Source organism: Leucopleurus acutus (assembly GCF_964270905.1).
Source record: "Leucopleurus acutus genome assembly, chromosome: 16".
NCBI classification, from domain to species: Eukaryota; Metazoa; Chordata; class Mammalia; order Artiodactyla; family Delphinidae; genus Leucopleurus; species Leucopleurus acutus.
The window spans coordinates 63,197,603-63,215,126 of NC_139158.1; the positions used below are offsets into that span (position 1 = coordinate 63,197,603).

Consider the following 17,524-nt stretch of genomic DNA (forward strand, 5'->3'; position numbering starts at 1 on the left):
AATGAAAGATCCCAAATGCTGCAAGCAAGACCTGACGCAGCCAAAAACATAAAAAGAAAATAATAAAATATTAAAAAACAAAACAACAAAATCCAATTCAAGCATCACCTTTTCCCTCCTGCCTTTCAGTGCTGCCAGGCACTGAACTCTAAAGCTGAGCAGAGAAAGGGAAGTGCCAAGAGATGGCAAATCTGTTTGTATGCCTGCCTTCTCCTTCTAGCTTGAGATTCCCAGCAGGCTGGGGTTAGGTCTCAAACATCCCAGCATCCCCATCAGGCCTTCCATGAGTGGATGACCCTTAGAATAGTCCCTAGTTACCCTTCCCAGGCAGGTTCTTGTTTTTCTCTGACTTCCAAGACCAGAACAGGGGTTCAGTAAATGACAATTTAGGCAAATAGAGCACCCCATTTCCCACCCACCTTCCTGTGATTTGAATCATGATGAGGCCAGTTGTAACTGTGGACTTTAGGAAAGACGCTTAACTTCTGTAAGTCTCCATTCTCATCCATAAGATTAGGATAATAGTATTACTAAGCTTGTTGCAAGAATAATGAAACTACAAAGCACCTAGCACTCAGGAGGTGCTCAATAAACAACAGTCCCCCCAGGAGCAATGGATCAAGCCAAAGTGGAAATGGGGAGAAAACAAAATTATAAATTGGAACAGAAAAAAACAAGGCAGAGGAAATAAATACAAACAGAGATTACAATAAATATAAATAGCCTAATCTCACCTATTAAATGACTCTTAGGTTGGGTAAAAAACAGGCTGTTTACAAAAGACACACCTGAAGACACAAGAGTTCTCTCTTCATTTTACCCAGTCTTCCAAGCCCAAGGGTGTGCCTGCAGCCCATCACCCCACACTGCAACACAGCCGACTATTACAGCACATCAGACTATTACCCCTTGGCTTACACCCTACATTGTTGGCAGTGGATTATCTATAAAATAAAGGCTCAAAATTCTTTTAGGCACCAAAATTTTTATTAACCCACCTTCTTGCTCTCTTTTAACATTATAAACCAAATTAACCTCTTTTGACCCAGAGTTGTGATGAGAACATCAAGTTACAATGCACTTTAACGTTTCTCTGGCCCCTCTCAACCTCTGGCTGTCACTTCTCTCGTCCTTTCTTGGCTATCCCTTAACAATATATTCCAACCCCTGTAAAATAGGGACTAAAAGTACCAACCTCATCGTTCTGAGGTTTAAGAGAATGCCAAGCACTAAGCCGGGCTCTCAGGAGCATTCAAATTCCAACAGTTCCTCCACACCCTTTGACATAGCTCCTTCTCATCTGTCATGGGCTGAGGAACCAATGAACCTGTAAACCAAGAACATGGGTATAAAAAGTCCATAGGCCAAGTGAGGGCCTGGACGGTAAAGTGCATGGGCTTTGTGAACACCACTGCCAACTTCCAGCCTAAGGAAGGACTGACTGAGTGAGCAGTTCCAGAACCCCTGAGCTCATGGCTCCCTGTGGGTAACTCCCGTGTACCTCGATCATGACCAGGGCTTGAGGAGGGACTTCTCAATTCCCCCTGCCACACTTGGAACAGTATGAGGGATGCAGCAGAGGCCAAAGACTGAGTGACTAGCCCCAGGGAGTTGATGGGGAACATTATCAAACCAATCTCAAAGGTGGTGCCATTTGCTCTTGGGGAGGAGAGGTGGGACCCAGGCAAGGACAGCAGCTGGAAGGCAAAGGGCGGGCCTGGTTCTCAATAGCGGTAGTGATCAGGTTTGAAGGGGCCATCGCAGGACATGCCCAAGTACTGGGCCTGCTTCTCAGTCAGCTTGGTCAGCTTCACATTCAGCTTGCCCAGGTGGGCTTCAGCGACTGCTTCATCCAGCTGGGGAGAAACACAGAAAAAGCTGGAATCAGTGCCATGCTCTGGGATCCCTTACCTGCATCTAGCTGCCAAAAGAGGCAGGAACTGTTCTGTTGTGACATCTGCGGAGTGTTAAGCATATTACTTCATCCTATCCTCACAGCCAGCCTCCAGTGTGGCTTTTGGCTACTCAGCTCCCCTTCTTCAAGGGGGAACCAAGCTACATCCTCCCCTCCAAGCAGCCCTAATGGGACAATCAATTACATCTCCTTCCTTACCCTCCACCAACCTAAGCAGCTAACCAAAATGCTTCTCTGGAATTTATCTATGGACAGGACATATTTTCATGACAGGGGCTTTCAGGATTCCTAAACAGGGAGGCTATCAGTCTCTGCTCACCAGGGGCAAGTCTATTTGACAAATGAAGTGAATGTAGGGGGAAAAAAGAGGCAAGAGACAGAGAAAGAGCTCTGATGCCACTGATCCCTGGATCCAGTGTCTGAATCTTAGACGCCTCCATTACAGAACCAATAGAGTTCCTTTTTAGATTACACTGGTTGTGTTTGTTTCAAAATACATCCTTAGCACTGGTGGTATAGTGGTGAGCATAGCTGCCTTCCAAAATATGTCCTTAAAATCTTTGTCTATAAATTTATAAAACTCCTTCCTTTCAAGAGGTGGAGCCTAAAAAAAAAAAAAAAAGAGGTGGAGCCTAATTCCTCACCCCTTGAGTGACTCAATTCTAATGAATAGAATAAAGCAGAAGTGATGGTGTGTGACTTGGAGACTGGGTCCTAAAAGGCACTTCAGCTTCCTCCTTTGCTCTCCCCCTGAATCTGGGGGAGGCCAGCTGCCATCTCATGAGGAAACTTAAGCAGCCCTATGGAGATACTCATGTGGCAAGGAACCACCTGCCAACAGTGATGTGAAGCAGATCTTCCAGCTCCAGTCAAGCCTTCAGATGACTGCAGCCCCGGCTGACATCTCGACTACAACCTCATGAATTAAGCTGCTCTCAAACTCTCAACCCACAGAAACTGAAATAATAAATGTTTATTGTTTTAAGCCAGTAAGTTTTGTATTTAAACTGCTATACGGTTAACAGATAACTAATACACCAGCTTGAACAGGGTTTCTATCTACCACTCGCCACCGAAAGGATCCTGACTAATAAAAAAATTGCCATCTCCTTTCACAAATGTGGAAATCAAGGCTCAGAAAGGTGCAATGACTTGCCCAAGGTCACAAAGCTAGTTAATGACAGAGCTAGGATTTGAATCCAGGGTCCACCTGGCTCCAAAGTCCCATAACTTGTCTCAAGTTATCGTCTCCAAGGCAGCTTTGAAGAGACAGAACAGAAACCAAGGAGGACAGAGGCTGGGGTTAGATAAGGCCTATTTCTAAGTCTGACCAGTGATGAAATGCATAAAGTGGGCCTGAGAAGAAGGGCAAGTGGCTGTACTTAGAGAAGGATCAACCTTAAGCGGGGCTCTCACTTTCTCAGCATCCAGCTCCGGGTGGGGCCTCTTTCTACCCCCAAGTCCCATCCCATAATGGCACAATAGCCTTTAACCACAGCCCAGCCCAGACAGCTTTACATTCCCAAGTGGTTTCACACTCACGGTCTCATTAGAGGCTCACAAACACCCTTAAGAAGGAAGCCAGGGTTTATTCTTCTATTTAACAAATGAAGAAACTGGGGAGAGGCAGGCAAAGGCAGGAGCAGAGCCCAGCCCTAAGTCCTAAGTCCACGTCAGCTCTGGAGGCAGAATGAAGGTCTCCAGTGCCCAGAGGACACAATGAATTCTCCCTTCTCTTGGCCTGGCCTAGCCGAGAACACCCTTCCTTCTCCCTGCTGGGGAGGACATAACGGTTAACAACTTGGACAGGCAGGGGTGGGACATACTCTTGGCCCAATACTTTGCAGCTGTGGAGGCAAGTCACCCTCTGAAGCTTAGTTTCTTCTTCTGTAGGCTGGGTCTCTCAGAGCTGGTACAGAGATCAGTGATATTCAAGAGCGCTTGGTGCAAGTACCTTAAGAAATGGTGGCTGCGCTCTCTGTCATTGTTAACCAAGGTACGTAATCCCTCTCCCACATCTCACATGTGAGATGTGAAGCCTGTCCCCAACCCGTATCTTGGCAGTGATGAAGGAAGAAGACGGGATGGGGCCAAGTGCTGGGGTAGGAGGTGAGCTCTTTGCCTTCTCACTTCCAACCCCAGCCTCATTTTAAAGGCCTGCCCAATCTCTCACTATATTCACAGTCATATTTCCTCCAACTGAGATCAGATGAGGGGTCGAATGAGACTTTTTTAACCGCACAACCAGCATGGGGACCTGGCAGGCTGCCCAGGACAGGACAGCCCCTTGAGGCCCTTACAGGTAAAACCCCTGGTCAGGCAAGACAGTGCCTGAGGAAGACTAGGGGGAAAGGAGTTGGCTGGCTCGGGGGCAGACAACCCAGCCTCTTCCTGCTTCTCATCAGTTGGCAGACCAGCTTTTCAAAGGGTGGGAGGAGTGGTATGAAGACTCCACCGCAGCCTCTCCAGCAGCCAAGGGCTGGAAGCAAGAGCTACTCTTACCATTTAGCTGAGAGGGAAACTGAGGCCCAGTCAGGCAAAGTAGCAAAGCCAAGTTCACCCATGACACTGGCAAAAAAAAAGCCAGGACTAAAACATAGTGTTCTGATCTGTGGGAGAGGGCGGAGGCAGGGGGTGTTAGGACAAGCACTGGATTTGACGTCAGACGACCTCATTGTCACGGTTAATCTGACCACACACTCACAACACGTCAGGTGCCATGCTCAGTGTGTTAGTGGCATCGTCCCATTCCAGGGCCACAATCACGCAGCCTGGAGGCTGCATTCGGCTTACAAACACATCCAAGTTAAACAACCTGGTTATATTTAAAAGCTGAATATTTCACATAAATATACTCATATCTAGCTTCCTTTGAAACGTCAGGAGCCCTGGTCCAGTGGGTCCAGGTTGCTGACAGGCAGCCAACCTCTTCAACTGGGGCATGTGCTCTTTGGTCAGTTCCCACCCAGCCCATTTACCTGCCCAATCCCTGTGGGCATGTGGGTTTGTGACCTGTGATCTAAGGAAATCCTCACAATCCTTAAGGAGGTACCATCACCTTCGTTTTACAGATAAGGAAATGGAGGCACAGTTACACAGCCTCTAAGTGGTAAGGGTGAGATTCGAACCTGGGTGTGTCTCACTCCAAAGCCCATGCTCCTCTCACCACCCAGCCCTGCCACTCTGGGAGTTATTCCCTGCTTTGGGCCCCAATTTCCTCCTCTGTTAAACGGAGAGAATGATTTCTGCCCTGCGGAGGACCCTGTGAAGACCTTCAAGAGAGTAGAGAGGCGAGTACTGTATGAACTCTGGCGAGGCCTGCATGGAGAGCCCAGGGCTGGACACATGACCCTTGGCCAGGGGTGGAGGTGGGAACCCACCTTCTTGGGCAGGAAGTGGACCCCAACGGGATACTTGTCTGGGTGGGTCCACAGCTCAATCTGCGCCAGCACCTGGTTGGTGAAGGAGTTGCTCATCACGAAGCTGGGGTGGCCCATGGCGCAGCCCAGGTTGACCAGCCGGCCCTCGGCCAGAATGATGATGCGGCGCCCATTCTTCAACAAGTAGCGGTCCACCTACAAGTGGGCAGCACAGCGGTAAGGGCTGGTGGGCACAGCTCCCAGTGTCCACCCCTATCCTCATCCTACCCTCCTGTCCAGCAGGCCTCCCGACCTCCAGCAGGGCCCACAAAGGGCCTGGACTGCCCCAGAACAACCTCCAGCACAGGGCCTGGCACACACAATTAATAAGAGCCAGTATTTGTTATGCAACCCTGAGCGGCAGACCTCATAGGTCTGCTGTGAGAATTTAAAGAGCTGACATGTACAAGGCACTTAGTTTAAGTACTACGTATTAGCTAATGTTATTATTATTGGCACATGCCCTGGGCTAAGAACATACATATAACCATATATACATATATACACAATATATATATAAAATTATCACATTTAATCCTACTAACAACCCTGTAAATTAAGTACTGCTATTATCCCCATTCCACAGATAAAGAAACTGAAGTTTAAAGGGTTAAGTTCTTTGTCCAGAGCCACACGTTACAAAGTGGCTGCAACATGAGCCTGGACAGTCTGAGGACAGATCCCACGTTCTCAATCACCATGCCTAGTAACAAGTTGAATGCAGTGGTACTCAACCTTGGCTGCACTTCAGAACCATCTTGGGACCTTTAAAAATGGGGATGCCTTGGCCTCACTCCAAGATTCCAGTTTAAGCAGCCCTGAAACCAGTCCCTCTTCCGCCCATCCCACTGCCCAGGTTGCCAGAGCCTCATCATCTGACTTCCTGGACGGCCAGCCCACGAGCATGCCCCCCTCGGTGCTCCATCCACCAAGCCTGCTGGCAGGGCTGGGGCTTCTCACCTGGGGCTTGATGTTCACCTTCTCCACAGCATTCTCGTTCAGCCACTTGACGTCAATCTCCACGTCAAAGTGTCCGATGTTACACACAATGGCGTCATCTTTCATCTGTTCAAAGTGCCTGTGGAGGAGCCCCAGCCTGTGACAGACTGTCAGGGACCAAAAGCAGCCGCAAGCCTGCCCCCTCCTTCACTCCCTGGGACCCCCCGCCTGGCGCCTACCGGCCGAGGATGATGTCGATACAGCCCGTGGTGGTGACAAAGATGTTGCCCTCCTGACAGGCCTCATCCATGATGGTCACCTCATAGCCTGTGTAGAGACAGTGTCTGTGCGTCATCCAGGGTGGCCTTGCCCCCGCTCTGGGCCCAGTGGCTGACAACCAACCTTCACCCTATCATACCCTCCATGGCAGCCTGAAGCGCATTGATGGGGTCGATCTCCGTGATGATGACACGGGCCCCGAAGCCCCTGAGGGCCTGGGCACAGCCCTTGCCCACGTCGCCATAGCCCGCTACCACCGCCACCTTGCCCGCAATCATCACGTCCGTGGCCCGCTTGATGCCATCTATGAGGGACTCCCGGCAGCCATAGAGGTTGTCAAACTTGCTCTGAAAGGAGAGGGGGCAAGGCGGCTACGGGGGCAGGCGAGGCCCTGGGGCCTCAGACCCGCTCTCAACATCTCAGCCTGGTGGGCCTTGGGCTGATCACCTCCTGGGACTTCTCCCCACCAGCTAATGTGCTCATGTGCCCCTTGCCCGGCTCAGTCCCACGACTTTCTCCCTGGCCTTTCTCTGCCAGTCCAGAAGGCTTCCTGCGGATCAACTACGACAGACTGTCTGGTCAAAGAAGCTGCTTCACGTTAAACCTCTTGATGCCCAGCTCTGAGGCTCACTTTGCCTCTTTAATGCTTTGCCTCATGACCCTAAGTCTACAACCCCTTTCCCCCCTCAAATGAGGGCTAAGCCCCTAGCCTGCAGCCTTCCCAGGGGACTTTCTGCAGGGCCTACTCCTGAGCTGCTCTGGGAACCAACAGCTGGAGCCATCACTGCCCCACAGGTTCACCTTGGTGACAGAGTCGTTGACATTGATGGCAGGCACCTTCAGGATCCCGCTGGCCATCATCTTGTACAGGTTGTGGACCCCCGTTGTGGTCTCTTCGGAGATGCCTCGGATGCCTGAACAAGAGAGGAGGGGATGAATTTCAGGCTAGGAAGGAGTGGTCCAAGGGACAGGGTGGCCTCTGAGATGAAACTCCAAGAGCCTCAGAGAGCCCACAACTGAACTCACCCAAATTCCTTACCTTTGCCTCCTAAAGCCACTCCTCCTTCTGGGTTCCTATCTCTGTAACGGACACCACAGCCCACCTAATCACCTAGGCCAGCATGAGGGAGGAGCCACCACCATCACCAGGCCTAATGATTCTACCTCCCAACAACTCCCGAACTCATCACTTGCACTGTCACTGCCCTAGTCCCTGCCACCATTGTCACTTGCCCGTCCCAGCCACAACTCATCCTCTACACAGCAGTCATTTTTTTTTGCGGTACGCAGGCCTCTCACTGTTGTGGCCTCTCCCATTGCGGAGCACAGGCTCCCGACACGCAGGCTCAGCGGCCATGGCTCATGGGCCCAGCCGCTCTGCAGCATGTGGGATCCTCCCAGACCGGGGCACGAACCCGTGTCCCCTGCATCGGCAGGTGGACTCGCAACCACTGCGCCACCAGGGAAGCCCACAGCAGCCATTTTTAACATGTACATTCGCAGGGAAGTCTTTTCAGTACCATCCAATTACTTCCCCTTACTCTCAGGATCAAGCCAAACTCTTTTCTCAGTCTATTCTATTAAGTCTTTACACATCTGATCTTCACTAAAGCTCCAGCCACAACCTGCAATTCTCCCCAGTGAAGGAAGCTGCCATGCTGGCTAACTTTCTGTTTCATGAATGGTCTATCCATTCCTGCCTCAGGGCCTTTGCACTCACTACACTACCCCACTTTCCTCCCCACCTGCTTTTAACAAAGCTGACGTCTTCCCAGCTATTCTCAGCCCTGGCCTTGGCATGCCCTTGGGCCAGCCAGGCCTCCCCTAGCCACCCAGCCCTGAAGCCAGGCCCCAGCACGCCTACAGGAACCTGCTGTTCTCCCATCTTCCACAGAATCTGCTGCTCGAGGAACTGGGAGTCCTGCCAGGCCTGCTGATTTCATGCGGGCAAGCAGGCCCCGTTTAAACCACTAGCACCCAGCCCACCCACCCATCCTACTCACCTGACAGGAGCTGTGGGTACTTGGTGTGGATGAGGTTGGTGAGGTCACCACCATCGTCCAGAATCATGTTGAGGGGCCCGTCCTTGAAGTACAGCGTCTGCTCAATGCACCACAGATATTCCTCGTCCGTTTCACCCTTCCAGGCGTACACTGGAGAGTGAGTGGCACATCAGGGCCTGGCCCTCCCCACCGGCACTTGCTCCAGGGACCTACCTGGATAGAGCCAATACTATCTCCTTCCTAATTCCCATCCCCTGCCACCTCTAGCACCTCTGAGGACTCAGCAATGGTAAGAACACAACTTGGAGCCAGAGAAATCTGAGTGCAGATCCTGGTTCTGCACTCACCAGCTGTGAGACTTTGGGAAAATCACTTCACCTCTCTGAGCCTCAGTTTCCTCATCTATAATAGTATGGATTATGAGACAGAGGCCAAGTACAGACACACCCCCCCCCCCCATATATAGGTATCTGGAAATAATTATTTCCTTTCCTACCTCTTCTGTCTGGGCCCCCAACTCAGTGACCAGGGCTCCTACCCACAATGCCTACTGCTAGGATGGAGGTGCACAGGGGCAGGAAGCCACACTCAGGTGGACCCAAGCGAGACAAGATCCAAGATTCATTATGCACTGAAAGGACCTGATGGGCCAGCAGCCTCTGTGGTAGGTTATCCTAGGCAAAGTCTGGCCAAAAACTACTAACAGCAGCTACCACGTATGGAGCACTTTCTCTGTGCCAGACATTACTCTAACTGCTTCATGCCCCATCTCATTTTTCCTCACAGAAACCCTGTGAGGCAGCCATTACCATCATCATCACTTACAGATGCCCAGAGAGGGGCTAAGATGTGCCCAGATCACTCAGCATGGCATTCCTGAGCAGGCATCAGAACCCAGGGCTCCTGGGAATTCGAGGGCAGACCAGTGGTTAGGACTCTGCACTTCTACTGCTAGGGGCCCAGGTTTGATCCCTGGGCCCCTAGGGTCAGGGAATGAAGATCTCACAAGCCGCATGGCGCCGCCAAAAAAAAAGAAGCCAGGGCTCCTGACTGCCAGTCCAGGCTCCTCCCATCATATGGGACAACTGAGACACAGGTGTGGGGCTCCCATGAACCTCCTGTGAGCAAAGGATACCTGCCAAAGCAGGGCCAGCTTCCCCTCCCCCAAACTGGGGCAGACAATGGTATTAAAAACAAAACCTTTCCCAGAAAAGGGCCATGGAGCCCAAACTAGGCTGAGGAGTTGGGGACAGGCTGATCCAGGCTTGGTCAGTCTCTGGAGAGGTCCTCCCCCACTCTTTACTCTCCACCTGTGGCTGGTTAGAAGGAACTGTGAATGTCCTATTTCATCCTCATCAGAGCTAATCACTGCCCTCCTCAAGCCCAGGCAGACTTGTGTCTATTTCCTCTTTGGTCCTGGTATTTCCCCAGCGCCCTAGACCATCAGATACTATGCAATGGACCTCTGGGACTTTTTTATGCCCAGTATCCCTCCCTGATTCTTTCGGAAACAGACCCACATCATTCCTTTAGAGGATTTCCCCTCTTCAACATCATGTGGTTCCCAATCATTAGATCCCACCCTTCCTGATCACATGACTTGAACTGGGCAAGTAAGTGCCTTCAATAGGATTTTAGATGACAGTTGGACAAAACAGTTCTTTCCAGTGGGTCACTAGGCTAGGATTCTGTGGCCATGACTCCTCTCCTCTGCCGCAGGGAAGTCTGTAGCAGTAAAAGTCAGTGAAGCCATCAGCAGGAGTGAAGCCATCCCCCAGCAGCAAGCTGGCCTCACCTGGAATGCCAGCCTTGGCAATGGCAGCTGCTGCATGGTCCTGGGTGGAGAAGATATTGCAGCTGGACCACCGCACCTGAAAGAGCCAGCAAAACAGGGCTGCTCGCAGACAGTTCAGAAGACCAAGGTCACTGGACAGGGATAAGAAAACGCCCTGGAGCTAGGGCCGAGAGGCTCGGGATCTACATCCAGCCAGTTCTGCAACCTCAGGCTGGGTTGCAAATGGCAACCAGTGGATGGGAGTGGATGGGAGCCAGAGCACTGACAAGACCCAACTTATGTTAAAACATGGCTCTGCTGTGTGGAAGGGAAAAGGCTCCACACGGAAGCAAGGAGACAAGGGCAGAAGCTGTTGTTAGAGTTCAGACAAGAAATGCACCTCTAGCAGTGGAAGTGATGATGCGTGTACTTTGAGGGCTGAGCTGACAGGATTTGCTGCAGGGTTCGTTGCTGGAGTAAGAGAGCAAGAGGAGTCAGGGACGACCCCAGGTTCTGAACTGAGAGGGCCTGTAAGGCTGAAGTCCACATCTGCCTACACGGGGAAGCCTCCAAGAAGAGAAGGAAATCATGCGTTCCTTTGGACATGTTGAGACTGAGAGGTCAATCAGATCTCCAAGTTGAAGTGATACATCAGCTGCTGGGTATACAAGTCTGGAGTTCCAGGGAGAAGTCCAGGCTAGTACATATAACTGGGAGTCATCACCATATAGACAGTATTTAAAGCCATAAAATCAGATTGCCAAGAGTGTGAGTATAGAAAAGACAGAAGAGGTACAAGGACTGAAGCCTGGTGTGTTCTGTAGCTGACTTTTGCTGCTCTGCCCTGCCCCCTGCTTTGGGAAACATCTTTCCCCCAGAGAAGTTGGAAGAGCTGCAATCATTGGTACACATAACCCAGGCTGAACCAATCAGAGTGCGCCATCCTTCCAGCAGCCATGATTGGCCAAGGGCAGGCACATGACCCCAGGAAGGCCTGGGAGAGCCAGTCCTTAGACGACTCAGTAGGACGCCGGGCTTGAGTTTTCCCTATCAGAGCTCCCCAGTCAGGAGAATGTGAACTGAGGGCAGTCAGACACCGTCCTCCCAGGGAGAGAAAATCTGCAGAGCAGTCACGACAAATGGAGGTGAGGGGGCACTGTGACAAGGCTGTAGCTGGACCCCCTGCTGGGCCTGAGGGGGCACAAGACTGGAGTTCCCCACTGCACAAGAACTGCTGCTGCGGGCCTCACCTCAGCACCCAGGGCAACGAGGGTCTCAATGAGGACAGCTGTCTCCACGGTCATGTGCAGGCAGCCGGCAATGCGGGCGCCCTTCAGCGGTTTGGAGGCCGAGTACATCTCCCGCATGCGCATCAGGCCCGGCATCTCATTCTCTGCGAGGTCCAGGGCCTTGCGCCCCCAGGCGGCCAGGCCGATGTCAGCTGTAGGGGCAGGATGGATGGGAGTTCGTGAGCCACCTCATCCCACGAACCACAAAGCACCGCCACTCAGCACTCATCCACTTGCGGACTCGAAGCACTAGACTGGGTAATCTGGTCACTGCACTCTCTCACTCACGCAACAGGGATTTATGGAGCCAGGGCAGTCAAAAAAGAAAGACATGGTCCCTGGCAGTAACCACAGCTTACTTACAGCCTTGTGGGAGAACACATTTAACCAAAGAAGCACACAGGACCGTGAATATTACAACACAGGTAAGTGCCCCCTTGAAAAATAGCTATCGGCCTATATATACCTCCTGCTACCCTTTCTGCTGCCACCTACCAACGTCCTCATTCCCTAAAGATTTTAGCTCCTGGCTCTCCACATTCCTAGTCATCACTCTTGGTGACTTCAGCACTCATAAATGATATAATCTAACACCTTGGACTCGGCACAGCTCCTTGATCTCCTTGAAGATATAAAAATGCTTCTCCAGTCCTAATGTTTCTCTCCACATGGAGGGAACTCATCTGTGTAACTAACACTCTGGGCCTCTCTCTGCCCCAAGGGAAGTGGAGTGACTTGTCTAGTAAACTTAGGAGGAATAAGCTAGGCATGTGCAGTTCAGGTCTCCCTTGTTTTGCAAGCAAGCAGCAGCCAACCTACCTGCAGGAAGTGTGTTCTTCCACATAGAGACCTACCCAGGCCCGCCCTGCCTGTAACTGGTGGATTAACGGCCGAGTTTGGGGTTCAGTTAGCATGATCACTGGGACTTCGACACTAATCTACATTCTCTGGCTTCGATGTTATTAGTCATCCCTTGGTCTCTACAGCAGATTGGTTCCGGGAACGCCTGTGGACACCAAAATTCTCAGATGCTCAAGTCCCTTATATAAAATGGCATAGTACAATGAATACTACTCCTCTCCCTTATAATCTCACCCTCCCTCCCCTGGCACACTAGCCCATGCTCAAGGTCAGTCCCTAGGTCAGTGTTTGCAAACTTCCCTGATAAGGGTCATCTGGCATGCTTACAAGTCTCCCCTGGGGAATCAAATTCAGTAGGTCTAGGATGGGGCCTGGAACTCCTCATGATTTTTATCTTTAGGGGAGCTTAGATCCTGCCAATCACCCAAAAGGAGTGGTGGGTGGGAGGGAAAGGACTATAGAGAATTTAGTAAGAAATAATAAAACCAGCTAAGTCACTCTGCTGCCTACTGTACATCTAAACAACTTCACAGATGCAATATACCCCCCCATGGGAGGGACTACTCCCACTGTGCCTCAGCACACACCCACTCCACCCCTGCCCACCTTGGCAGGCCATCACCCATGATACTCTCCCTTGGAAATCTTGATTTCAAGCAACCGACTCTGGCCATGTCCCATCTTTCCAAAACTCTCTGTCTAGAGCCTAAACTCCAATAAAGCTGCAACGGGTCAGGTCAGAACCTTTAATCCGTTTATCCTACCAATTATCACTGTCCCTCACTGCACCCTTCATGTTCTCAACATGGTCCACAATTTAGATTCCACTGTCCCTTCCACCCTCTTGTTCTCTGAGAACTCCTCAGCAAAACTCCCACCCTGGTTAAACCCAGCCCTCCACTGCACCCACGTCATTGAGCCCAGCAGGAGGAAAATGATGACCACACCAAGAGTTCCATTTATTAAGACCACAAATCTCAAGGGACACTCCAGCAATCCTATTACATCTTCTTAGTAAATTTACCACCTTTCCCACTCCAAACTTCTAACCTTTCCTCATCAACTGATGACCTCACTTCACAATTCATCGAGAAGAATTCAGAACAATGCCACTCTTCCTCCAGGGAATCCACTAGTCCTCCTCACATGTAGTTACGGACCAGGCATTCCTTTGTTACAACAGACAGAGCTGTCTCTGCTCTGTGGGGTCTGATCCCGTATTGTTTTACCTCCTTGATGACTTCACTACTCCACTAAAACTGCTCTTCTCAAGGTCTCTGTAAGGCCTAATCCCCATAACTAATGGTCAACTACCTATGTTCATGTTTCTCCCTGCAGCACGAATAGCACTAAGTACTCTCTCCTGAAACCCTTTCTTTGCTTGGCTTCTATGCCTGTCTTTCCGTGGCTTCCCTACCACCTTCCTGGCTCCTCTTCCTGTTACAGACTCTAAAGTTTAGAAGCCCTCAGGGAGTCATCATCTCCCTCTTCTCTCCTACCAGATAAGCTCATCCCATTTTATGGCTTGAAATACCTTTTCTATGGAAATGTCTCCCACACATTCATCTCCAGCCCAATCTTCTCCCCTGAACTTGAGACTCATATAATCCAACTGCCTATTCAGCATCTCAATTTGGATGCCCAACTAGATTATGTGTCAAGTTTGAGCCCTGGTGACTCCTTGCCCTCACCCCCAAACTTGTCACTCCCCAAATCTTCCCATTTAGGAAATGAAACCACCATTCGACCAGCTGCTCCAGCCCAAAACTTACGATTTCTTGATTTCTCTTTCTCCCTTGCACCCCCTTTCAACCCATCAGCACACTGTTGGCTCAACATCCCAAATACAGGCAATCCAACAGCATCTCATCACCTTGGATCACTGAAGCCACCTCCTCACTGGTCTCCCTGCTCCCACGTACTATTCTCCCCACAGAAGTCAGAGAAACAAACTTTTCAATTTTAAAATATATCACCTCCATTCTTCTGCTCAAGTAAAAAACAAGCCAACATCCAATGGCTTCCGCTTAACCATGAATAAAATCCTAACTCATCACATGGCTTTAGGGTCCTACCCAGGTGACTGCCCACCCTTCTCCCCCATCTCTCCACCCTCTTCTCCCCCTCTCTAGTTGCTTAACCACATGAACCTCCGGGTGAGCTAAACTCATTCCCACCTCAGGGCTTTAACCAAGCAGCTCTCTTACCCTGGAAGGCTCCTCCCCGAGCACCTGATACAGTACCTGGCACACAGCAGGGGCTCAACAAAAACCTGGAAACAGGAAAGAACTTGGTATATTGTTGCTGGAGGAACAGAGTGTGCCAGGGTGACTCTAGTAGAGGGAGTAAGATGATGAGTCAGGACTTTATTCCTATAGAGTTTTAAGGGGAGTATCATGACCAGACTTGTCTTCCGAAAAGCCCTCTTTGGTTGCTGCATGTATCTGTGGAGCAAGAGACCCGGGGAGACCTTTGAGGAGGGAGACCAGGACTGGGGTGGTGGCCACGGAGACAGAGAATTGAGCAGATCTCCTCACTTATAAAATGGAGACAATACTACTACATTATCCGTATGCATGTCTGTCCCACCCTCATCCTTGAGTCACCCTTGTACCTCTAGTGCCCAGCTGGGCCTGGCACAGAGAAGGGGTCCACAAATGTTTACCAACCACACCTGTTGTTAGGACTGAATGACAGAAGGTCCACGAAAGGGGCTGGCACGAGACAGGGTTAGCAAACAAGAAACAAATCTGAACCTAGTCCAACTCCCAGCATTTACCAATGAGGAAAGGCTCAGAGAAGGTTTTGCCCCAGGTTCCACAGCCAGTCAATGGCAGAGGCAGGACTGGTGGCCAGGGAGGGCTAGAGCCAGAGGCTCCTGGGAGTCACACAGCAGTAGCAGACAATGGTTCCCGTCCTATCCTAAGCTTCACCCCCTCTGCCACCACCTGTCCCTCTAGCCAAAAAGAACTCTTTCACTGCCCTCAGGACAGCTGTGTCAGCCCTGGTGTTTTCGTGGGTCCCTCAGCTCCAAGGGCACAGGAGGGTCTGGCACTCTAAGCTCTGGGGGTTTTGGTGTCCAGGAGAGCTGAGGACTTGCAGAGGTTGCAGTAACACCTGTCCCAGGACAAGCTAAGAGGCATAATAGCAAAACCCTCTCTGAGCCTCAGTTTCTGCATCTGTAAAGTGGGAATAATCATCCCTAACCTTCTATGAGCCCTGAGGATTAAAGAAGATGCCATATGGGCAAGGTCGGGCACACTGTGCCCTCCCTGATGGAGGCATCCTTCCTCCAACCCTACCTAGCCAAGCTTCTCCACTTCCAAATGCAGCCTTATCTGCTGCCACACAACCCAAAGCCCTCAACCCTAACCCATCCAACTCTCCACAGTGTAACATGTCCCCATTCCAGTTCTGCCACTGGACCTTGACTTAGTCTTTCTGGGCTTCAGTTTCATCCACACAATAGGGACAATAACCTTCTCTGGCCTGCTACTTGATAAACTACTATTGACAGGTTGTTATTTTCCACAGTCTTTGCAAGTCACTTCCTGTTAGGGCTTCAGTTTCTTCCTCTGTATCATGAGATAAAGTCCACCTCTAAAGATCATTCTGTAAACAAATGTAAATCCCCAGATACATAGCAAGTGCTCCATGAATGATGCTTTTCTCCAGGTTGAATGGTGTCTTGAATTTACTTTAAAAATTTCTAGCCAGGCTGAACTGGTTTTTGCTGAAAGGTCATTAGGGTTATTCCAAATGTGGTCACTTATATACAGTGGTGAAAAGGTGGGCACAGCCTGGGTTCATATCCTGCTCCACCACCTCCCAGCTGTAAAAATGTGGGCAAGTTACCTTTTTTCCTGGGTTTCAGTAAACCCATCATAAGATGAGAAAGTAATAGTCCCTTCCCTAAAAACCCATTAGAATAAAATGAATTAATCTATAATAAACGTAGAAGGCAATGCCCATTCCATAGTAAACGCCCAATAAACGTTAACTATCAGTGTATCAGCTTCAATCCATAGAACAGCAGGAAGAATTTTTCTAACCACTCCAAAATTTCTTCGAGATTCTCTGTATGACTGTACCTTCTGGCCAGGTGGGTGACCCCAAAAGCTTGAGTAACAAGCCCAAAGTCCCTGGTAAGTGGACTAGCCCGGCCTCAGGCTTAGTCTCCAGGCCTCTCCCCACGTGCCCTTCGGGGCCCCAGTGCCCTCGCCTTCCCTGTAGGAGGCCCAGAGAGGGTGGGCACTTGCCCGGGACCACCAAGTAGCCAAGGAGCCGGTCCAGGCCCAGGAGGCAAGATCCAGGCCCCCTAGTGTAGGTCCCGGCAGGTGCCACTGGTCCCAGGCCGTGGCCAGGTGCCCGCTGCCCGCCTGCCCCAGGAGGCTCTGGCGGAACACGCCGCCAGTTCGCTGCTCCGCGGGCCTCGCTGCTGCACCGGCCTCGCGGGGCACGCCGGGACGCATAGTCCGCGGCCGCCTCCGAAGACCCGCTCGCGGCGGCGGGAGAACTCCAACCCCCAGACGGCCTCGCGCGGCCAAGACCGCGCTGTGCCGGCGATTCAAGGGGGTCCTTCTGAGCACCCCGGGTCGGCTCCGCGGCAGCCGCCCCAACAGGCCCCCAGCGGAGGCGGGGCAGACGCGGCCGACTGCACGTCCTGGAACTCACCGACTTTATAAGGCAGCTTGTCCGACATGCCGGCGGCGTTTCCGCACGGAGTGATGGACACGAGCGAAGGGTGCCGAGCCGCGGGCTGAGGACTGGAGCGGGGCAGGCGGCGCCGGTTAGGGGCGTGCGCGTGGCGCCGGCGCCTTTAAATATCTTCCCCTGGCTTGCATATTCATGAGTCCCGCTGGATCTGAGCCATAGGGGCGGGGCAAACGCACGGGGGCGGGGCCGGAGTGAACTTTGGTCCCTGCTGAGCGCAGTTTTTTTCCCATGCGGTCCTTCCACCCCCCGCCCTGGGCAGCGAAGGGAGATGGGGTTAGGCCTGAGAACTAACTCGAGGCTGTTCTTTCTTTCATTCGTTCAACCAGTAA

The 17,524-nt window shown here is 51.3% G+C and overlaps 1 protein-coding gene across 1 annotated transcript; it reads right to left on the bottom strand.

Moving 5' to 3' along the window:
- Positions 1-807: 807 nt before the first annotated feature.
- On the bottom strand, positions 808-17,262 carry AHCY (adenosylhomocysteinase). The gene is made up of 10 exons (XM_082858201.1): positions 17,154-17,262; positions 11,580-11,770; positions 10,351-10,426; positions 8,556-8,705; positions 7,354-7,466; positions 6,692-6,899; positions 6,513-6,600; positions 6,295-6,412; positions 5,296-5,490; positions 808-1,856 (listed from the first exon to the last, which is right to left on the bottom strand). The coding sequence occupies exons 1-10, from the start codon at positions 17,179-17,181 to the stop codon at positions 1,725-1,727; spliced, it is 1,299 nt and encodes a 432-aa protein (XP_082714327.1). The 5' UTR covers positions 17,182-17,262; the 3' UTR covers positions 808-1,724.
- Positions 17,263-17,524: the final 262 nt, after the last annotated feature.

Coding starts and splice junctions, on each gene's coding strand:
- AHCY (XM_082858201.1), bottom strand. CDS start 17,181: ATGTCGGACAAGCTGCCTTATAAAGTCG. Junction 8,706..10,350: donor TGCCAAGGCTGGCATTCCAG/GTGAGGCCAGCT, acceptor CTCACTCTCCAG/TGTACGCCTGGAAGGGTGAA. Junction 6,900..7,353: donor TCAACGACTCTGTCACCAAG/GTGAACCTGTGG, acceptor CTCTCCTTTCAG/AGCAAGTTTGACAACCTCTA.